Source organism: Pan troglodytes, chromosome 2 (assembly GCF_028858775.2).
Source record: "Pan troglodytes isolate AG18354 chromosome 2, NHGRI_mPanTro3-v2.0_pri, whole genome shotgun sequence".
Classification (NCBI taxonomy): Eukaryota; Metazoa; Chordata; class Mammalia; order Primates; family Hominidae; genus Pan; species Pan troglodytes.
Window position 1 is genome coordinate 141,425,441 of NC_086015.1, and position 23,698 is coordinate 141,449,138.

Consider the following 23,698-nt stretch of genomic DNA (forward strand, 5'->3'; position numbering starts at 1 on the left):
TAGTTACCCACAGATATGTGTTTTTTTCTTATTTTACAAATGAATGTTTTATAAACAGTGAGTTTTCATAAGTAGATCAAACTTTATACTCAGATTGTAGTTTTCAGTATCCAATGTAGTTTTTGGCTACTTCATACTAATTAGACCAGAAATACATATAGAGTATTCCAAATATGAAGCAGAAAAGAGCTGCTTCAGGTACGTGAAATACTGGTTCAAAATAAATAGATATATAGTCATGCTCTACGCAATGATGTTTCAGTTAAAGACAGTTAAAGTCAGTGACCCTGTAAGAATATAATACTGTATATTTGTATTTAAATATGTTTAGCTACACATTACCTACCATTGTGTTACAGTTGCCTACATTATTCAGTACAGTAACATGCTGTACATGTTTGCAGCCTACAAGCAATAAACTATACCATATAGTCTAAGTGTGTAGTAGGCTATACCATCTAGTTGGTGTAAGTACACTCTATGATGTTCACACAAGGACAAAGTTGCCTAATGATGCATTTCTCAGAACATATCCCCGTCGTCAAATAATGTGTCCTCGTCGTTAAGCGAAGCATGACTGTAATTAATTTTTTAGCTTGGGTCTCCAGTCTTCAATACTTCTAAAGATAATTTTGTTTTTAGGTGATATTAGGCTTTCAGTTAAAATGTATGCTATTTTTGACCATTTAGAAATAAATATATTCATACTTGATTGACTGAAATGGTTTCTCCAGCAGGTCTAGATCCTTTTTTTTTTTCTTTTTCTGTTATTTTAATAGCAACATATAGTGCTTTTTCTCTTGGTTTTCATCACGCTTATAATGCTCTAATTTAGACATATGCTGTGGTAGGCACTGTACATTTTAATATTCAAGCCCTTTTTCTCTGCCACACTAAAAATCTCTTTCAGAGCAAAGAAAGTAAAGTAGAAAGTTTAACCTCCGTGTAAATGTGGGAGCTTATCAAGTCCATTTATTAGCATGCAAATTTAAGATTCTAGCCAGATTTTGGCTGAAAATCTTTCTCAACAAATGCATGTTTGTAACATCTTAATATTGACTTCTTTTCTCCCACTCCCCAAAAGTGGGATGTCCCCAAGGCTTACTTATTCTTATCTCACCTCAAAGATAATTCAGTGTGTACAAAGTCAAAAATCAATCCTTGTCTTCTCTCTAAGCTTTCTGTTGTTTCCTGCACCCATGTGCCCAGACATGAAGTAGTCACTCAACATGTCACATATCACATTTTTGTACCTATTAAATCATCTTGTTAACTGCTTCCTCAAAATGACCTTTGTATTAATGATTCCTTTGGCTGCTCCACTAATCAGTTTTGTATAACCAGATACCTAGATGGATTGATTAATTCCTTCAACAAATATTTATTGAGTGCCTGCCTAGTACCAAGCATTGTGCTAGTATGGGGGTATATAAGGGTGAATAATGTAGTCAGTGCTCTGGAGGGTCCAAAAGTCTAATGAAATAGTCAAATAACTAAAGAGACCATCCATGATAGTTTACCTAATGAATGCTATGTTAAAGATAAGCATAGGGGTCTGGAGATTACAAGGGGGGCATCAGCCGCTTAGTTGTCCCTCTTAACTAATATTATAAGCATTCCATTTCACATTCAGCTTATTTTACTTAGTCACTGCTTCCTTCATGCCCCTTCTGTGATCAAAAATATGATTGCTCCTTAATCCATCTCCCTTTAGTTTGTCTCATCTCCCTATCACTTTTCTAACTTTATGTTCCATGCCACCCTAAAGCGAACTTGTTTTTCAGTTCAGGCTCCTTGTATTGCCCCAGAAACATGCCATTTTCATTTCCAGTATGGTCTTGTATGAACGATTTCTCCTTTTGTCCTCCCATCTGCTTATCCAAGTCCTGACTATTGTCTAAGGTTTATCTTAGTTCTTAACCATTGCCTCAAAACCTTTTAAGCTTATTGAGCATCTACTTTTCTTTACCTTATAAACATTCAGTTTTTAATTTAGTACTGACTTACATTGATAGTGTTATTTTTGCCACTCCACGGATATTGTGAACTCCTCAGACCAGGCATCCCATTGTGTGATACTTTCGTATACTTCATAGAGGCTAGCACAATGCTGAGCTCAAAAACTAGTTGTTGAATTTCAGTAAAAGTAAGTAGAGCATTTTTCCCAACATTAAAAGTTAGTGGGCATGAGATGACATTCTTTTGGTCTACTGGGAAAAGGGTATCTGACTAAAAGTTAGAAACACTTTTATTTTGCATAAAAATGTAACATTAAAACACAGAAGGAAAAAGAAAATGAATTTACTGAATTCATTTGTCTTTTCCATTGGTTCGTTGTCAATGTCTGATGTCCTGGCCATAATGGAAAAAACAGTTGGCATAAAAGACATGGGTTGAGACTGGCTCTGTCATTTAATATTGGGTTCTGAAAAAAGCCCAATCCTGAGTTGTAGCTTTCTCTCTGTAAAATGGAGTTAATATTACTCTAGATTATGATGAAGATGAAATTAAGTAGTGGATATGGAATGCTTTGTAAATTTGAAAGTAATGTAGAAATCTTGGATAGTGTTGTTGTGTTCCCATCTTGGATGATAGCTGTGAGTTTGCATTTTACAAATATAATGGATATCTAGAATCACTATAAATAATGATCTACTGACAGTAACTGCTTTGATATTTCCAGGTCAGATTGGCTTTCTTGCCTCTCCAGAGGAGATAGACTTTTACTGTAACAAAGTGATGACCTGGGGGTTTCAGGGCATGCTTCCTGGAGGAAGTGACATTCAGACCTGAAGGTTGAGTAAAGCTAGTCAGGGGAAAGTATGAGGGAGGGGATAAGGAGATGACGGAGAAAGAATAACTACACTCTGGGAACTGAAAGAAGCTTCATCTAGATGGCTGAATGTTGTCATCTGAAATTGATTGCTTAATCCTGTTAATCCTTTTGATTTTAATTCTTCATGGAAGTGATCTATTAACATTCCTTTATAGCAACAATTGAATAGAATTTATTAACATCTTTTTTTCCTTATCTAGCACAGGTATATTTACTTACTAAAGCCAGAACGAGAATCTTTTTCTTTAGACATTGTTCCATTGTATTGTGTTCTCTTTAGTTGGTATTTCCTCTGTTGCCATCAGTTACCTCCTTCATGTCCTTTTTGTAAACTATTAAGAGAATTAGAAAATTGGTGTTGGACAGGTTTTTGTTTGCTCTTGTCTGTAGAAACATGGCATGGTTTGAGATGTTTGGAATGGGTTCATTTGGTAATGTTAGGGACCACTCATTTCTGCTTAAGAAGAATGGAGAGGAAAAACTGGGGAAATATTAGGGTTGGGAGTTCTGGAATAGAAAGCATTCAGAATGGCATTTAGCCTTCACAGACTCTAAGTAGGTAGGGGCTGGATAAATGAATGTACTACATTAGTATAGGCAGAACTCATTAAGAGAAAGGAAGACAATGAAAGTGAACAACAAGCTGGTAGGTTAAGGTCCATATGCTGATGATTAGGAACTAAAGCCTCTAAAAACAGGCATCCATGAGGATGCGGGAGCTTAGAAATCTCTTACTAACTTTAACTTTGCTAATTGATCCTTTGATATCATATAGTTTTATATTCATGTATCAGAACTTGCTAACAACCTCAGTAAACTTCATTCAGTTCAGTCCCATAAACAACAACAAAAAAATTGCTACTTATTTCTTGTAAACCATATAGAAGATCTGAGGGATACTTTACAGAGGGATAGGTCAGGCCTGGAAAAAAAGCCCTACCCTCAGGCACTGAGCTAATGGAAGAAAGACCAGGCATTCTCAGTATTTGGCTTGACTTGTAAAAATGCCATTCAGAAACTTGTAGGGAAAATCTGCTTTTAGCACATCACTAGTTGTTGCAGTATTTTTCTGCAATAATCAAAAAAGGCAATTGAAGACAAGGGTTAATCGTTACCAGGTTCTTTAATGCCAGTAAATATGATTGGTGTTAGAAATGTATGCTGACTATAACATTTATTTGTTGATTTTTTTTTTCTTTTTTTTTTTTTTTTTTTTTGAGATGGAGTCTCGTTCTGTCGCCCTGACTGGGGTGCAGTGGCGCGATCTCTGCTCACTGCAACCTCCACCTCCCCAGCTGAAGTGATCCTCCTACCTTAGCCCCCCAGGTAGCTGGGACCACAAGTGTGTGCCACCACACCTGGCTAATTTTTGTATTATTTGTAGAGATGGAGTTTCGCCATGTTGTTCAGTCTGATCTTGAACTCCTGAGTTCAAGCAATCTGCCTGCCTAGGCCTCCCAAAGAGCTGGGATTACAGGTGTGAGTCACCACGCCCGGCCGGGGAAGTATTTTTTAAACATTTTATTAGTAGTACTGGGTTTATTTTGAGCTATTTATTTTTTCTCTACATTTCCTTTTGAACCAACCACAAATTTGTGAGCCAAGTGATCAGTGGTAGAGGTTCTCTTATTGTGGAATAGAGTTTTGCTCCTGGTGAAGTATAGAGCTCTGTATAGCTAAAATAAAAAATACTGTGAATATCTGAGAAATGTAAAAGATTCCTTGTTATTTTTTAAATCTCCTTAAGAGATAACTGGCTGCTTAAACAAAAATAGTAACAATGTATTATGTTGTTTCTAAGCAATTTAAAAATATTGTATAACAGCAGCCCAAAAAATGAATGGGAAAATGGAAATACATATGCAAGGCTCCTAAAATACATGTGCAATGGGCTAATATCACTTGAAGACTGACTGTGATAAATTAAAAGATGCATTGGAAAATAACAAAGGAGTACAGTTAGTAAGACAGTAAAGCAGATAAAATGGAATTATAAGAAATAATATATAAAGAAGTAAAAAAAAAGTGAACAAAGTGTGATCATTGAAACAAGGAGTTAATGTTCTGTGGGCTGTTTTTTTTGTTGTTGTTGTTGTTTGTTTAACTCACTCCCTACTCCTAGAGCTGAGCGTGAGGGTGGCCTGTATTCCTTTGTATCCAAAGGATTGGTAGGTACCCTTTCTAGAAGAACTCAATTCTGTACTGGAAGTCTTTCGCCAGTACTCAGGATATCTCTCACTTTCTACAATACTTGCCCGTTTTACAGCCCCCACGTTCACTCTGCACCTATCTCTATCCCTTCATTAGTACTTTAGGTGAAAAAAGGTTAGTGCTTTTACTTTGTCAAATCTAAGATATTGCATAATGAAGTAGAATGATCTTTGATTTTTCTTCAGTGCTGTCTCAACATACTTTATTTTTTCTTCCCCTTAATTCAGAGACATGAAAAATGCTGTAATTGGAAACAACAAGCAGAAAGCCAATCTCATTGTTTTAGGAGCTGTTCCAAGGTATGTTTGCTGTCTCACCCCTTTCTTGCCATTCATACTAGTTTCTAATGTATTTCTTACTCTCAATTATAGAACCCATTTTTTCCTGTATTGTCTATCTAATTCTTAAAATAAATCCTATTTTTAAAAATAAGTGTAAGTATTTAAACCATCTTTAAGGAAAAAAATTATAAAGTAACAGAGAATGTAGTAAGAAGTGAATGTGTTAATACATTTTGGAAATTCAGGAAGACCTTTGACCTGATGACAAAAGGGTTCGTAAGGTACATAAGCAATGTACAACAGCCTGATACTTTCTTCTCCATTTCCTTAGAGCCTTGGCAGTTTTTTGTGTGAGTGGGTAATTTATTAGGAGCCTTAAGACCTTTTTGAATTTAAAGGAAAAAAACCCTGCTTGATTTTTAATCCAGTCATTTTTTAACTTCTGATTTTTACAATTTGCTGTTTTTTAAGTTAACGTAAGAAGTTTAGGAAGTTTAATTTCTTCTTTTGATGACCTAATAAGCTTCCTTTAGGCAGGCAATGACAGTTATATAACTTCCTCTTTACTTTTGCTCCTCAGAGCTAAGTTTTCTGTGCAATTGCTGTTAGCTTTTCATTCAGAATTATTTATTATTTTGTTTTTTTTCTCCTTATTTTCTGGTTTTGATACAGAATTAATGGTTTAAGTGTTTTAACTCACCAACCTCAAACATATACTTTAGTAACTATAAAGCTGTCAGCAGCCTTTCTTAGGGGATTTATGTTTGGTATATATAAATAGTGCTTTATGGAGCATGAGGGTCCTGTCTTAGAACATAAGGTAGATGGTTATAAGTGGAGGAAGGTTAGGGTTTGGGGAGTATTTGTTTGGCAAGCTGGGCTGGAGTGGAAATGAGAGGATCTCTTCCTTTTCCAAATGAGAGAGCTGGAGAAAGAAGAAACTACCTTTGCTTGAGGAGCGGCACAAGGGCTTTGAATATTCCCTATAGGCTCGATATCTACAAACTGCACCACTGCTCTGGATTCAGAGCAGTAGCATTTCTAGTTTGAGTTTAAGATCTGGCAGCACATGGCATTTGAGAGTCTTCATATTTTGGAGACCCAGCAGGAAGTGGTAGATGACATGGACTCTGATGATGCTGTTTCTACAGAGACCATCTGTGGACAACTTTCAGATTTACACTTTTTATAAACTCTGAGAATACGATAGTTCTTTTTTTCAAAACCTCTTCTAGATTTTTTTTCCAGATGTTTCTTTAATTAGCAGATGAGATAAACAAATGACCATTGGATTCATATAAACTCAACCAACCATATTTTTAGTATGTGGACTGCACAGCCTTTTTTGGTCACATTGAGTCTTGTTTAAATTTTTTAGTCTCTTCGTTTATTAAGTTCCTTCTTTTTAGATTGTTGTACTTGCTTCAGCAAGAAACCTCAAGCACAGAGCTGAAAACTGAATGTGCAGTGGTGTTGGGAAGTCTTGCTATGGGTACTGAAAACAATGTCAAGTCTCTACTGGACTGCCATATTATCCCTGCCTTATTGCAAGGTATGTAGGGAAGCCATTTTTGCTCAAGTAAGGTTAAGAATCAGTTTGCAGTGCTTTAAATACTGGTTGAAAGGATTAGTCCTAAATCTCATTTCTGTTAATAGGACTACTGTCCCCAGACCTGAAGTTTATTGAAGCTTGCCTCCGATGCCTGCGTACCATCTTCACCAGTCCTGTCACTCCAGAGGAGCTACTGTATACAGTGAGTTTTAGATGTATTTGAGACATTAGTTACATTTCACTAACAGCCTACTCCTAATTTGCTTAGCATCTTCAGACTCATCATAACTGTGTTATGTAAAAAAGTCTCAGTTGGTCATGGTGGCTCACACCAGTAATCCCAGTGCTTTTGGAGGCTGAGGTGGGAGGATTGCTTGAGGCCAGGAGTTCAAGATCAACCAGAGTGACATAACAAGACTCCATCTCTTTTTTTTTTTTTTGATTTAGAGTCTTGCTCTGTCAGCCAGGCTAGAGTGCAGTGGCGCGATCTCGGCTCACTGCAACCTTCACCCCGCCAGGTTTAAGCATTTCTCTGCCTCAGCCTCTGGAGTAGCTTGGATTACAGGCACGTGCCACCACACCTGGCTAATTTTTTGTATTTTTAGGAGAGACGGGGTTTCACCATCTTGGCCAGGCTGGTCTTGAACTCCTGACCTTGTGATCCACCCGCCTTGGCCTCCCAAAGTGCTGGGATTACAGGTGTGAGCCACTGCGCCCAACAACAAGACTCCATCTCTACAAGAAAAAAATAAAAATAAATTAGCCTGGTGCAATGGCGCATGCCTATAGTCCTAGCTAATGAGACTGCAGTGGAAGGATTGCTTGAGCCTAGGAGTTTGAGGTTATAGTAAGCTATGATGGTGCCCCTGCACCTCAGCCTAGGTGACAGAATGAGATCCTCTCACTAAAAATAAAAAATGATAAAAGTCTCCGCTGGGTACAGTGGCTCACGCCTGTAATCCTAGCAGTTTGGGAGTTCAAGGTGGATATATCACCTGAGGCCAGGAGTTCGAGACCAGCCTGGCCAACATGATGAAACTCCCATTTCTATTAAAACTACAGAAATTAACCGGGCACGGTGGCACATACCTGCAACACCAGCTACTCGGGAGGCTGAGCCATGAAAATCACTTGAACCCAGGAGGAGATGTTGCAGTGATCTGAGATCACACCACCCTACTCCAGCCTGCGCGACAGGGCAGACTGTCTGCTTTTAGAGACTGTCTCTAAATAAGTACATAAATAAAGTCTCAAAAAGTATTTGAGTTCTTGCTTATTTCCAAATATCAGATGCTCTCAGCTTTGTAAGAAAGTGAAAGATAGTCTCAGACTTTGAGGAATTTACAATCTATTTTTAAAAAGACCCATTTTTATCTCTCTATATGTAGAACTTAAGTTTATTTTACGCTAGATGAATGATAGGGAGTTCAGCTGACTTTCGGTTGAAATCCAGCAGAGTAGGCTTTGCAGAGAAGCTAGAATTTAATCTGGGTTTTGAATAATGGATAAGACTTAGAGAAGTGGAGAGGAAGGCATGAGGCACCGTGCTCAGCCCAAATTCATTTCTTCTGGCTTTTTTTTTTTTTTTTTTTGGAGACGGTGTCTCTCTCACCCAGGCTGGAGTGCAGTGGAGGAATCTCGGCCCTGCAACCTCCGCCTCCTGAGTTCAAGCAATTCTCCTGCCTCAGCCTCCCGAGCTACTCAGCTGGGCCTACAGGCATGTGCCACCACGCCCAGCTGATTTTTGTGGTTTTAGTAGAGATGGGGTTTCACCATGTTGGCCAGGATGGTCTGGATCTCTTGACCTCATAATCTGCCCGCCTCGGCCTCCCAAAGTGCTGGGATTACAGGCGTGTGAGCCACTGCGCCCGGCCTCTTCTAGCTATTTTTCAATATACGATAGATTATTGTAAATTACAGTCACTTTACATGGGGCTTTCTTACTGACAATTAGGCCAATATTTTTAAACACTCTTATTCACAGTTCACAGCAAGAAGCATATTTTCCATTGCCTCGCTATACATGTCAGTTTGTGTATGTGTGTGTATATATGTGTATGTATGTATGTGTATGTGAAAGAATCCTGAGACAAGTTTCATGACATTGTTCCACAGATGTAATGCCCTCTGATTTCTATGCTATCATTTTTCATTCTTTAAAAAAATGGTGGTTGTGATTATCTGAGCTAACACAACGAATCATATTGTCAAATTGTACACACAGGAGTCAGAGATCTTATCCAGAATCAGGCTTTATAAATATTTCAAGACTATAAGTAATCAAGAGGAATAGGCAAAGCAAGCATGGAGAGGAGACATGTCACATGGCTCCCTAGTCTGTCCTTTCTGCATCAGACACATACTCCTCTGGCACTTAATGATACATAAGGTGGTCAGTAGGTGAGATGTATGGGTCACCTCACACAGTAGGGAGCACCTAAATTATGAAACATTTTATTTTCTTTTATTTATTTTTAAGATGGAGTCTTGCTCTGTTGCCCAGCCTGGAGTGCAGTGGCTTGATCTCGACTCACTGCAACCTCCACCTCCCAGGTTTAAGCAATTCTCCTGCCTTAGCCTCCCAAGTAGCTGGGATTACAGGTGTGCACCACCATGACCGGCTAATTTTTTTTGTATTTTTAGTAGAGACGAGGTTTCACCATATTGGCCAGGCTGGTCTCGAACTCCTGACCTCGTGATCCGCCCGCCTCGGCCTCCCAAAGTGTTGGGATTACAGGCGTGAGCCACTGCGCCCAGCCTAACATCTTTATTTTATACCTCATGGTTTTATGTGACATTCTTCAGGGAGTCATGCCTCATAAATCTATAGAGTGTTTACTGTAGTCGTTCTCAGACTTGAAGTTGCACTAGAATTACGTGGAGGGCTTGTTAAACAGGGTTTGCTAGACCCCACCTCCAGTTTATGATCCAGTGAGTCTTGGGTTTTGCATTTCTAACAAATTTGCAAGTAACTCAGATGCTGCTGGTCTCAAAGTACTTTCTTTGAGAACTGCTGGTTTACTATAAACATCCTGCTCAAAGGATCCCATAGAGGGCTTAGTTAATATCAGTTTATTTTCCTGTAGTTCATATTGTAATGTTTGCAAAGAGAGTAAGCCAGTCACCTGTCTTTTTTACCCTGCAAGTTTCTCACCTACCCTCAATCCCATAATAAGGGGAGAAGTTGATCCTGGCCAACTATTTAAACTCCTTCCACCTTACTCTCTAAACTGACTGATGACCTACTAATGGATCCTGGTGCACCATTTGGAAAATTCTGATCTATGCCAGCTGTTTTTACATGAGAAAATTGAGACCCCTGGAGGTTAAATTTAGAGTATCTAAATTATGAAAGATTTCAATTTTGTGCCTCAGCTATTTTATGCCTCCGATATTTTATGTCTCAGAGACAGTGGAGAATTTGTGAAGAGTTGAATTGGGGAAGAACTAGTACAGTGTTTCAGTGTAATTAACTGACTTCCATGAGTTGGAGTGTGTAGAGGCCAGCTGTTTAAAAAGCTGTTTGAGCAACTCAGGCAGTAGAATAGAGATGGGGTAGGTAGTCCAGTAAAAAGACAGCAGGATTTCTAGTTTGAAATCGTGTTTATCACATGGGTGATTTTGGGCAAATTTCATATTTAATAATTGTTATTTGCCTTAATCATCTGTAATCTGCAGATGTATAGACACAATTGACAGAAAGGTGCAGATGGGAAGAAATGGGATGGGGGCTGTTGTAACTGAGGGAAAGTGAGGAATGTGAGAACATTAGAGAAAAGGAAGGAGGTGGAAATAGCTTTAGGAGCCCAATAGAGGCTTTTTAATCTACCTATTTGCCTTTTCTATCTTAGCTGCTACCTGCTTCACTATCCTTTGCCAGTGAAACCCCATTTCCCCTTCCCCCACTTGACATTTTCCTTTTCTTTCTGTACACTTAGTATCTGACTTTCTTTGAAGTTTTCTAAGTTTTCCATTTTGTTTTTAAACTACTTGTGTAAACACAAAGGGTTATACTAACAAACAGGGGGAAGAGATTCTACTTGTAGGGAATCAGCAGCCTTCTGTTTTCCTACTTGGCTTTTACATATCTTGGGCATTCTTTTTTTTCCCAAGGAAAATCCCAAATCTTATTCCTCCCAACAAGGGTGTTCTTTTAAGTTTTTTCTTTGTCCTCTGTTGTCTCTGGTGAGGATCCTCAAAGTATGGTCTGTGGACCAGTGGCATCAGCCTCATTTGGAAGCTGACCCAGGATCCTACCCCAAACCTACAGTATCAGAGTCTGTACATTAAGTACATCTCCTGGGAATTTGCATGCACATTCCTTCTTGAGAAGCATAGCTTTTGTGATGTCATTGACTGGGAAGCTTGAGCTAAGTCTCCTTTTTTATCTGTGGTTCCAGCCAAATACCTTTCAACTTTTAAACTCCTTCTGCTTTCTTTTGTTGTTTGTTTTTGTTTTTGTTTTTTGAGACAGAGTCTTGCTCTTGTCTGTCATCCAGGCTGGAGTGCAGTGGCGTAATCTCACTGCAACCTCCGCCTCTCCGATTCAAGTGGTTTTTGTGTCTCAGCCTCCCAAGTAGCTGGGATTACAGGCATGCGCCATGATGGCTGGCTAATTTTTGTATTTTTAGTAGAGACGGGGTTTCACCATGTTGGCCAGGCTGGTCCCAAACTCCTTACCTCAGGAGATCTGCCCGCCTTGGCCTCCCAAAGTGCTGGGATTACAGGCATGAGCCACCGCTCCTGGCCTGCATTCTAAATAAAAGGAAATTCTTGGAGAGACTTGCAGCAGAGTGGGTTGATTATTTTCTCTTTTTCTGTGCTATTACATAGGTTGTTAAGTGTCAGCAATAGGCAGAGAGTGGGCTGTACCTGAGAAGCTGCCAGTCATATAAATTGTCTCGTCTTGTACAGATTGAAAATAGCTAACTACAGTCTTTATGAGAGATTGTTAGTATTTACTGGTGCTTAACATCTCGGAGATCAAAATTTTCAAATTTTATTTTTATACAATAATTCTTCCTTATAAACTATTTACTAGTGCATAACATACTAGTTACCTCACATTTTGGTTTCAGAACTGATTTCTGTCACTTCGTATTGAAATGATTTTATCATGAGGATGTAGGCAATTTTTGAGAGAGTTATTGAGAATTTCCTGTTCTCATATTTTGCTACCAGGGATGAGTATTGAAGCCTCTTTCTTTGTCATTGGCCTAGACAGTTTTCATGGCCTCGTTGCTTTTGTTTTGCACTGTGCCTTAAGGAGACTTGATTGACTGTCATTAAGATAAGAGATTTGACTACCTTCTTGTGGAAATATTTTATATTTTATCAAATGTACTCATGGTGCCTGAGTTTCTTGTTGCTGTGTTCTCCTTCCCTAGGATGCCACAGTGATACCACACCTCATGGCACTGCTTAGCAGGTCCCGCTATACCCAGGAGTACATCTGTCAGATCTTCTCACACTGCTGTAAAGTAAGAACCAGAATAAATGTTATCTATAATGTAAAATCTTATTATGCCTTTAAGAGATGTACCTTCTTTGTGTACCCTCCCAGAGGTAATCATACATATATAAGTAGATCTGTGTGTGTGCATATATATATGTATATATAAAATATATATATATATTTAAAACACAAATGACAGCATACCATACATACTATTCTGCACCTTAACATTTTTCACTTGACATATCTCTAAGGCTATTCCATATCAGTACATAAGGACCTCTCCCTCATTCTTTTTTTTTTTTTTTTTTTTTAACAGTGCATAGTATTTTAGTGTATAGATTTATTTATCCAGTCCTCTATTGTGGAGCATTTAGTTTGTTTCCAGTCTGATGCTATTACAAAACAGTGCTGCAAAAAATACCTTGTATATGAGGCATTTTATAAGAAATAAAATTTTGGGGTCAAAGAATATATGTATTTGTAATTTTACCACATTTTTAAATAAAGATTATACCACTTTATACTACCAGCAATGTGTGATCATGACTGTTTCCCCTCACCCTTGTTCCCTATTACTGGAAACTGGTTTAAGTGATCTCATATAAGGAGAAAGGAGAGAGATTCTTCTCATTGTTGAGTAAAGTTTCTCTTTCTTTTCTATGAAGTGCCATTTAGTTTGCTTTGTAGATTATATGTTGAATGTATCATTTTTGATAACCATGGGTGATTACTTGAGATCTTTCTTAATTTCTACACATTTTCTAACTTCTAACCAAATAATTATCTTCTGATGATATTGTATCATTTATAATACATCCTATCATTTATAATACAAGTCGCAAGTAAGGAGCTTTGGGAACTATAGGAAAGAAGGGATAAGAGAACACCTGGAAGACACAGGTCTCTGCTGTTTTAGAACAGCCTTCCAAATAAATGAAACCTAAATCACCCAGTTTTAGGAAGAGTTTCTACATTGTAATTTAGACATCTAAACCCCCTTCCAAACAAACCCTAGCTGATTATCACAATCTATTCAGTACTATTTAAGATTTTTGTGAAAAAGTTTTGAAGTTTCTCTTCTTGGATTACGTTGACAAAGTGTGGGCCAACTCATAGGAGCAGAGATATCAAACAATGCCTTATAATCTTTTGAGGTGGGGAAAGAAAGGCTTTAAGACAATGACAGTTTTGTTGCAACTCACTTGCTTAAAATGAGCTCAATCCATCAAGGGCTAGAATTTTCCAACAACAAAATGATGTCTTATAGCCAGCCTGGCAAGTTGAGGAAGATGCTCCAGAACTGTATGCCTCATTAAAAATTTTTCAGGGGCTGGGTGCAGTGGCTCACACCTGTAATCTCAGCACTTTGAGAGGCCGAGGCAGGTGGTTCTCTTGAGCCCAGGAGTTTGAGACCAGTCTGGGCAACATGGCGAAACCCCATCTCTACAAAAAATACAAAAGAATTAGCCAGGCATGGTGGCGTGTGCCTGTAGTCCCAGCTACCCCAGAGACTGAGGTGGGAAGATCGATTGAGCACAGGTGGTTGAGGCTGCAGTGAACCAGTCATTGCACCACTGTACTTTAGCCTGAGTCACAGAACGAGACCCTGTCTCAAAAAAAATAAATAAAATTCTATTACTGAGTGTTCAACAGAGCACAGCGTCTACTAGTCATAAGCACAGTAATCCCAAAAGGCTACTGAAAATTGGACCTGGAGGAATAACTACATGTTAAATTATTTTAAGCTATGAGAAGTTTGGATAATTCCATTCCTGAAGTTACCTAAATAGCTTTCAGGATTACTCATCAGAAACTCTTCAACATAGGGATTGCTCATCTGAAACTTCTCAATGCTGTTTTAGCTGAAATTATAGAGTACCATTAAATCACTATTTTTTTGCTGGAGAGAAACTTAAACTGAGGATAATAATTTAACAGCCAGCCTCATACCACTGACAGAATGGAAGATGTTATCAGAGAAAGTCACCTTTACTCACCTTTTAATTGGATAAGTTAGCATTTGCCACTATAATTAAATAACCACATTTAAATATTCTGAGACATAGCTAGGCTTCAAGAAACAGTATAGCATTTATAAATCCAGTGACGTTAGTAAAAGCCTAAAATACAATATTAACAACTTTACCCATATACTGACAACATGTATCTTTGAGAACAACTGATCCAATGGTCCATGTATTGTCATTAAATATAAAACCCTTTTATTTTCATGTTGTTCTTTTTTTGCATATAAGTAAAAAATAAGATTTATAATAGAATTTTAAGACTCGTAGGGACTCACATTAAGCTAAGATTAAATGACAAAACTTAAAATTACTAATTTGCTTTGACTGGTATCAATATTAAATAAATTTACATACTTTGGGGGAGGGAAAAAGGGAGAGCTCACTAAAGCATTTGTGTTGCAATATAATCATAATTATATTTTTGAAATTTTCTGATTTATTGAGCAGAAAACACTCACTAGAAATAGTATTTGTTGAAATTCTAACTTCTAAACTGTTGCTATTTCTTAAGTATTTACTCAGATTTCTGAGCCTATTTTTTGGAGTTTAAGACCATGAGAGCTAGGCCAGGTGTGGTGGCTCATGCCCATAATCTCAGCACTTTGGGAGGCTGAGAGGATCCCTTGAGCGAGAGGATCCCAAGCGAGAGGATCCCTTGAGCTCAGAAGTTCAAGACCAGCCTGGGCAACGTAATGAGACCCCCATCTCTGGGGAAAAAAAAAAAAAAAAAGACCATGAGGACTTAGGTGCTTCCCACCCAGTGGATGCTGCCTCACTAACCACCAGGTTCCTGCAGGTTGATTTGGAGAAAGCTGAATGAGAGACCGATAAGTCTCAAATGACAGATCCTCCTCACTAGTTGGTTCAGCCACTAATTCTTTCCTTGCAATTGCTTTTTTTTTTTTTTTTTTTGAGATGGAGTCTCACTCTGTCTTCCAGGCTAGAGTGTAGTGGTGCAATCTCGGCTCCCTGCAACCTCCATCTCCTGGGTCCAAACGATTCTCCTGCCACAGCCTCCCGAGTAGCTGGGATTACAGGTGTGCACCACAATACCTGGCTAATTTTCATATTTTTTTTTAAGTAGAGATGGGGTTTCACCATGTTGGCCAGGCTGGTCTCGAACTCCTGACCTCAAGCCATCTGCCTGCCCCGGCTTCCCAAAGTGTTGGGATTACAGACATGAGCCACTGCATCTAGCCCCTTACAACTGCTTTTACACAATTTTGTGTACAACCTCAGAGAGGAGGAAGAACTTCTTTTGTAACAAGTATTTGCTGCCATCTTTGAGGCAAAGAATTTGACGGAAAAAAGTAAGGTATCTTGTCAGCACCAGGGAACAATTATATATAGAGAGAATTGCAGTGTGCTTGATCTTTTCCCCATCTATTGTAAATATAACTTAGAAAGGATATGCCATAAATTATTCAGATCTTAGAAAAAAAATTACAAGCACATGGGTGTACGCTGAAATGATGTTAGTAAAAGATGGAAAACAATCTAAGTGTCTAACTATAGGGTACTAGTTAAAGTTTAGAACATTCATATAATAGAGTAAGGCCAACAGATAAATGAGAAAACTCTTTTTGTGCTGATATGGATGATCTCTGAGATAAATTGTAAAGGAAGAAAAGGTTTAGAGCAGTGTATATAGTATTCTACCATTTGTATTAAAATGGGGGAAGAATATATTTACGTATCTGCTGTATAAAATGTCTTGAAACATATAATCTATTAGGTCACCTTAAGGCAGGAGAACAGATTGGCTGCAGATAGAGGTGGAAAAACAATGAGGTGCAAGAGGCTGAGGCAGCACCCTACCTACTTCGCTTTTGCTAAGCTCTGCCAGTGTCTAAACTGCGTTGTCAAAATTGATAAGGAACTTAAAAAGCCTTAGTGTGATGACATAAGCTGAGGCTAATTGTGGCTTATCTTCATGATTTAGTAACTAGGTAAGAAAAAAGGGTCGAATCCTTACGAGACCCCTGTTTTCTTTGGCTCCCCTCCTTCAGTCTTCACCACTGTGTTTATAAGCCAAGGACTCCTTTGTTTCAAATGAGACAAATGCATGTGAAGTGTTTAGAGCAGTGCCTGGCACTGGTATCCAGTATCCAGTAAGTAGTACCTATACTTATAACTGCAGATGATGCATGGATGAGGTGGGAGGAAAGGGAGCACACTTAAAACCAATGCCCTGAGAATGTCAGTATTTTCAGTTATGACAAAAACAGGTTTGCACCATTCTGGATGGATATGTAACAATATATCACACCATTTTACTCTGGGAATTTATCCTCATAACCTCAGGATCTGTACTGAGATGCAGCTTCAAATAATGTTCAACAAAACACTGCTTATAGCAGTAAAACATTAGAAACTACCTAAAATATACAATGGGGGTTTGTATGAGCAAACTATGGAATATTGTATTGTGATTAAAAATAAGAAACTCAAAGTTAGAAAATGTATGGAAAAAGAGAGAAATTGCTGAGTTTTTTACAGATTCTTTTAATAATACATAAAATATTTGGGGATTGTTACCTGTAAAGTAGAATATGATGGTCGTGCTATTCAGAAGTACGAATGCTAATTTCCCCACTTCAAATGATGGGTGTTTTGGCTCAAGAAAGAACGAGCATCTTCACGACAGTTGTTACTTGCTTAAATAATGGGTTGGAGAAATTGGTTTGAGAGCACTTGCTGGACCAATAACTGGTTTCTTTTGGTGAGCCCAGACCGATAGCCAACCTTTGTGATATTTTTCTCTTCTGAGTGATGATAAGCGTGAAATATCATCCCTGTGTTGGCTTTAGCTGATTTTTCATTAATTGATTGGATAAGGTTGGACATAAAATGAATGAATAAGAATTATGGCAAATTTGAAGCTTTGCATTAATTTTAGTTGCTGTCACTTTGAAGCTGTTTAGTACATTGATTAGTAGAAAACAGAATTGATGGGAAAAAACCTTCATTTTCCTATCTCTTTACCTTCCTACTCTTTTAAGAACCAATACTTTTTTGTTTTTGTTTTTGTTTTTGTTTTTGAGACGGAGTCTCGCTCTGTTGCCCAGGCTACAGTGCAGTGGTACGATCTTGGCTCACTGCAGCCTCCGCCTCCGCCTCCCAGGTTCAAGCAATTCTCCTGCCTCAGCCTCCGGAGTAGCTGGGGCTACAGGCATGCGCCACCAAACCTAGCTAATTTTTGTATTTTTAGTAGAGACGGGATTTCACCATGTTGACCAGGATGGTCTTGATCTCCCAACCTCCTGATTCACCCCCGGCAGCCTCCCAGAGTGCTGGGATTACAGGTGTGAGCCACTGCACCTGGCTGAACCAATACTTTTAAAAAGAAAAATGAGATAGAAATATGGAAACCAAAACACGTTGTTGTTCATTTCCCAGTTATGGAGTGTTGTGTTTCCCACTATAGCATTATTCAGACCTCCCCGATGTGTTAAGGTAGGTTAGTTTGTGGTCCAGTTCCTTTTACAATTCATTTTTAGAGTTCCCCTGATGAGCTCATCAGTTCTAAGTTGTAACAATGACTCTGCCACTGTTTCCTGTGGGCATAGGGCAATAATGTGCACATGAAATGCAGAATTCATCGTGGCTCTATTGCTGTGGTGGCATTCTATTTAATAATTGCAGAGGACTTGGGCGTTCTATTTAATAATTGCAGAGGACTTGTGCCAACATAGCTTCTGGGCCCACTTCTATATTTCTAGGAGGTAAAGAGGCAGCATTTCTAGAACTGGAATGAGTTAAGATATGGTAGCCCTTTGCAGGACTAAACACAGCGTTTGTGCTGCTTTTTGAGGTTTGAGTTTATTTAAGCAAAGAGTAACAGGATTCTATACTGTAGTGAATGTGGTTTTCTACATTTAAGTAAATGTGGTTTTATTGGAATGAGTCATTACTCTTCTAAATATATTGTTGTATTCTCTTTTCTTACAGGGGCCAGATCATCAAACAATTTTATTTAACCACGGTGCAGTTCAGAATATTGCTCACCTACTAACCTCACTGTCCTACAAAGTAAGATGTTAAAAATTGTGGCCAGATTTGTATACCTTGTTTGTGATTTCTAGAAACAGACCCACATATTTTTATTGTTTCTTTGATAATTGTGATCAAAAGTAGTATTTTATCAGTAAAATGTTATAGGGCATCATTTTAGCTATAGAATGCTCTTTAAAAAAAAAAAAAAGCTGCCCTTGCATCTCTTTTTTAGGATACAGTTGTACCATGAGTTCTTATTGATTTGCACCCATTAAATTTAAAATCTTTTTTGGATAGCTACGAGTGCCATGATGCCTTGAAGTATAGAAGCAGTGGCTTTCTATATCAAGAAGGAACTGAATTTCATATTTGAGACCTTTATTTAACCACAGTGTCTCAGACTTAGCATATTCCTGCATATACATCAGCATTTAAAATGTGTTATGTTTTGTATTTTTAGTTAAAAAGTAAAGAGTTTCCAGACTTAACTAATTACGTTTTCTTTTATATATGAAAGCAAGCAGTGTCATATTACCAGGTGTTGAGTTAAAACCTTGGCCATTCATTGTTGTCCATCTACAAGTTGTAGCAAATATTGGCATGTAGTCTTTAATTGTGTAACATTAGAGTTGGGTATTGCAGGAGTTACTTGCAGAACAGGGAAGCAGTCATTTTTGTTTTCTGTCCTCTTGCAGTGACTCCATTCTGTCCTTTTAGTCTCTTTTTTTTTTTTTTGAGACAGAGTCTCGCTCTGTTGCCCAGTCTGGAGTGCGGTTGCACGATCTTGGCCCACTGCAAGCTCTGCCTCCCATGTTCACGCCATTCTCGTGCCTCAGCCTCCCGAGTAGCTGGGACTACAGGCACCTGCCACCACCCCTGGCTGATTTTTTCTATATTTTAGTAGAGACAGGGTTTCACCATGTTAGCCAGGATGGTCTCAATCTCCTGACCTTGTGATCCGCCTGCCTTGGCCTCCCAAAGTGCTGGGATTACAGGCGTGAGCCACCGTGTCTGGCCTGTCCTTTTAGTCTTTAAATTTATTTCAGGTAGGGCCTACTAATGTGTATGTTTTCCCTACCTCAGCTATCTAGTTTAGTCTTGGTAAAGAGCTCATAAGGATAGGAATGGAGAGTGGAACTAACTTCAAACTAGCCAGAGGCAGGGGAAATAAATATATACTGAAAGGTACCTCCTCTTTCCTGTGCCATGCAAAGGCTAAACCAGTCAGCACTTGCACATCAAGAAACAGTTGTTTGGGTGGCTGTTTATTGTTCCTTTACTTTATCTCCTCTAGCTTCATTAATTCCCCCAGCTCTTCCTCCATTTCTTCTATCTTTTCTGCACTAGACTTCCTTATTTACTATAATGATTTGAAAAACCTACAGGTTGTGGAAAGGGGACTAGTCTGGTAACATTACTCTTCTGCCAGGGTTTGCTGTATTACCAAAGTGCCATTAATGTATTCTAGGTTCCTCCTGTGGGCACATGCTAGTGCTGCAGAGCATTGCCCAAGTGAGGGGCAGGGCTTCTTCATACCCCAGCTACCTATCCTGTGAGTGCTTGTCAACCTCAGGTTCCACATTAAAACATCATGTGTAGACTCAGACTTAGAAGTGAGGATTAGATTGGATTAGAATGGAAAGAATTGAAAAAAAAAACAGATCTCTTAGGAGCTTCTGGAAATTGTAAAGCATATTATATATGGTTAAGAGATTGGGCCCTTGGTATTATCCCAAACCAGTAACCTAGTTTTGAGGAATAGTAGCACAATTCATGGGTGTTTTAAAAGTTAGTGCTTCTTAAATTTTATTGTAACATTGTTTCCTCTCCTTCTGTTCCCTGTCTCCAATCCATACATAAAAGTATTCTATTTTTTTTTATTCGCTTTGAAAGCCGCTTGGTAATTAATTGTTACTAAGTTCTCTTTGTCTTACCAACTGTATTTTGTATAGTGTTCTTTTAACTTTGATTAGGGATTTATCTAGTTAAATTTAAATTGCTACTTCCTCATTTTTTTTCTATTCAAAATTAGTTCTAACTTTTATAGTTAATTTTAACTTACTGTACTCTTCAGCTGTACAGGTGTTATTGTTATTTCTTTGAGGCCTGTTAGTATTTTAAGCAGATTTACATAATTTTTTAGAAGAGTTTAGATTCTGAGACATTAAAATTTGCATTTGCAAAATTAAAATAAATACATTTTTTGTTTGTTCATTTATTTTTACAGGTTCGAATGCAAGCACTGAAATGTTTCTCAGTTTTAGCTTTTGAAAACCCCCAGGTATCGATGACCCTGGTAAATGGTAGGCTGGAGCTTTCAGTGGCACCTACATGATTTAATTGATGAACTTTTTAGATTTAAAGAATTTCCTTAATCATTGTTGTTTGTTTTATTTCTAGTTTTGGTTGATGGAGAATTGTTACCACAGATTTTTGTGAAGATGTTACAGAGGGATAAGCCTATTGAGATGCAGCTCACATCAGCAAAATGGTAAAAGTCAGGACAATGTGGGAAGAAAGACAGTGCTTTATCAATATCTTAGAGTATTTTTGGACAACCAAATTTGCTTGCTTCCAATCCCCATTTTATTTTGAGACTTTGAAATTTGAAAGTCAGGAGTCCATCCCACATTTTCTTAAATGGATGTGAGTTTTTTATACTCAGCTTATTACTAGTAATATGCAGAACAGGAACTCTCGTATAACATCTGAGACTGTCTTCAGAAAATTACTTTATTACATCCTCAAACTACTGTCCTTCTACTTCAGTTGAAATAATACTGAATTAGATTAGATTTAACCAACATATACTATGCTAAGTATTAGCCAGGGAAATACAAAGATATAGAAATATGGAATGAGAATTAGTTGAAGTTGATAACCAAGGGATGATTTCAGAGAACGTGGCTTCCTCATCTTTTAAGGAAAAAAAAAAAACACAAAATCTTCAAAAGTTGTGATGGTTTAGAAGATGTTTATGCAAAGGTTTTTTTTTTTTTTTTTGAGACGGAGTCTCACTCTGTCACCCAGGCTGGAGTGCAGTGGCACTATCTCGGCTCACTGCAACCTCCGCCTCCCAGGTTCAAGCAATTCTCCTGCCTCAGCCTCCTGAGTAACTGGCATTACAGGCACATGCCACCATGCCTGGCTAATTTTTGTATTTTTAGTAGAGACGGGTTTCACCATGTTGGTCAGGCTGGTCTCAAACTCCTGACCTCGTGATCCACCTGCCTTGGCCTCCCAAAGTGCTGGGATTACAGGCATGAGCTACTGCGCCCAGCTGCAGAGTTTTTATTAGCACAATTTCTGGCTCATGTAAGCATTCAGTGCATGTTCTGTAATTATCAATACATGAATGGGTGTGTTGAGCGCTTGTGTAGGGTTCTGTGCTAAGTTTAATCTTAGTATTTAAGCTGTGGTTCTAACATTTTGGTGAGAATTTGGCATTTTCAATGAATTACTCATGTATCGTGAATTGTTTGGTTTTTGTTTGTTTGTATTATTTTTTGCTTTTTGTCTTTAAAACTGAGCATTTGCCTCTGTCAGTAAGGTAATGTTCTCAAGTAAATGGTTTCAGAAAAACAATATGGTAACAAGCCTCAAGATAATAACAACTACAAATATTTCAGCCGTCTACAATATAAGTAAAATGATTTTACCTATTTGTTTATAACTTTCGGTAGAAGCCAACATGAGATGTTTTAATTTTTTTCCCCCATCTTGCTAAAGGAATGTAATCAAAAAGGAAATTCATTAATTTAAATTTCTGAAGCGCTTAATGTTCAGCCACCTGCCTGGGGAATAAAAATTAATTATATTCTTATTCAAAGGCAGCTTATAATTGTTTTTCAGTAGAACCAAATTATTGACTCGTTCCCAAAGCCCCTGCTGTTAACCTCTGAATAGTTCATTTCTGATGGACAGCTGTGTTACAAGTTAAATGCCTCTTCTGTGATACTTCTACTGCATTTGGAGTTAGAATATTCCAACTTCATTTAAACTGAGATAATGTGTTCATCTTATGTTTCATTTTGAACATTTTCCCCTTTTTATTATGGAAAATTCTGAAGTATAAAGAATACAACATGTGCCCAGCACCTAGCCTCAAAATGTGTCCATCATTAGGTTATTTATTTTTAAAACTATTTGGTAGGTTTTTGTTTCGTTTTGTTTTTTTAAATATCTGGCTTGCCATCTGTATTTGTCAGTTAGTTTTCTTTGACTGTTAAATTGACTGAACCTCCGAAAAGCGAATTGTCAAAATCTTCACTCTCAAGATAAGTGATATTATTTGGTTTTCGATTTTTTAATAAAATCTTAAAGGCAAATAATTTTTCATTTAAAGCTTTAAACTCCAAGCAAAAACTTATTTTCTGCTGTCTTATTCCAGTTTAACTTACATGTGTAGAGCTGGAGCAATTCGGACAGATGATAACTGTATTGTATTAAAGGTAAGCTAATTAATTATCTTTAAAATGTGAAAATTATCCAGTTATGTGTTAAATATCAGTATTGATATTCATATTTCATTTTACACATTTATCATTATGATATATGTGCATGGCATAGAATAATATTGAAAGACCATGCTTTCTTTTCAGTGGATGTCATATAGTTTTTAAAAATTGATTTTAGATGTGTTTCGAAAGTCAACGTGAAATAATTATTTCATTGTCCCAGCCTTTCATTTTATGGTAATTAGGAGGATGTGGAAATTGTAAAAGTGTACAATTCAGGTGAAATAGAAAATATATTTCGTTCTTGATTGTCATTAAATTTGTATTACAGTTTTAGAGGCAGACGATTTGCCACTTTTGCAGAAAAAGACTTTATATCATTCTCATAGCTGATAATCAAAAGGCATAATGAAAGAGAATAAGTAGATAACACATGAAAACAAGCATTGTCATTGTGATATGTCATATACAACTTGAATTTAGAAAAACCTGGAGAAAAGACCAACCCTAAAAGTCCTAAAACCTGGATTCTGGTTTTAGCACTCCCACCTCTGACTGTACATCCTTTATTCTTTTGATGCCTCGGACTCCAGATTATGAAAATTGCAGCAATAATTCCTGCTCATCTATGCACAGGGTTATTGTGAGGATAACAATATATTAAATACATTAAAATGTCTTATTAGCTATAAAAAATTAAGTATAAGTAAATTGATGATGTGTCATTTTATAAATATGAGATCTCACATTATCATTGTTCAAAAGGTGATCCCAAGGATAAAAGAGCACAGAGAAGACTAATATTTGCTTTAGTCTTTGGGGAAGAGAATTAATTTAATGAGATCTGAACACTCCCTAAGTAAACAACTCTTCATAGAGT

At 37.7% G+C, this 23,698-nt stretch overlaps 1 protein-coding gene across 31 annotated transcripts in view; it reads left to right on the top strand.

Annotated features, from left to right (window-relative positions):
- Positions 1–23,698, top strand: part of ARMC8 (armadillo repeat containing 8) — a 110,990-nt gene that overhangs the window by 29,382 nt on the left and 57,910 nt on the right. For 22 of the 31 annotated variants that reach the window (XR_010155799.1, XR_010155801.1, XR_010155800.1 and 19 more), the window contains 8 exons: positions 5,275–5,346; positions 6,738–6,880; positions 6,985–7,082; positions 12,268–12,360; positions 18,317–18,397; positions 20,589–20,664; positions 20,762–20,852; positions 22,752–22,812. Coding sequence is in view for 26 of the 31 variants with exons in the window: in XM_054681084.2 (XP_054537059.1) it covers positions 5,275–5,346; positions 6,738–6,880; positions 6,985–7,082; positions 12,268–12,360; positions 18,317–18,397; positions 20,589–20,664; positions 20,762–20,852; positions 22,752–22,812 (715 nt within the window). In the remaining 5 variants the exon portion in view is untranslated. The remainder of the gene's footprint in view (positions 1–5,274; positions 5,347–6,737; positions 6,881–6,984; positions 7,083–12,267; positions 12,361–18,316; positions 18,398–20,588; positions 20,665–20,761; positions 20,853–22,751; positions 22,813–23,698) is intronic. The other 9 variants (XR_010155802.1, XM_016942018.3, XM_063807217.1 and 6 more) reach the window with 1 other exon arrangement.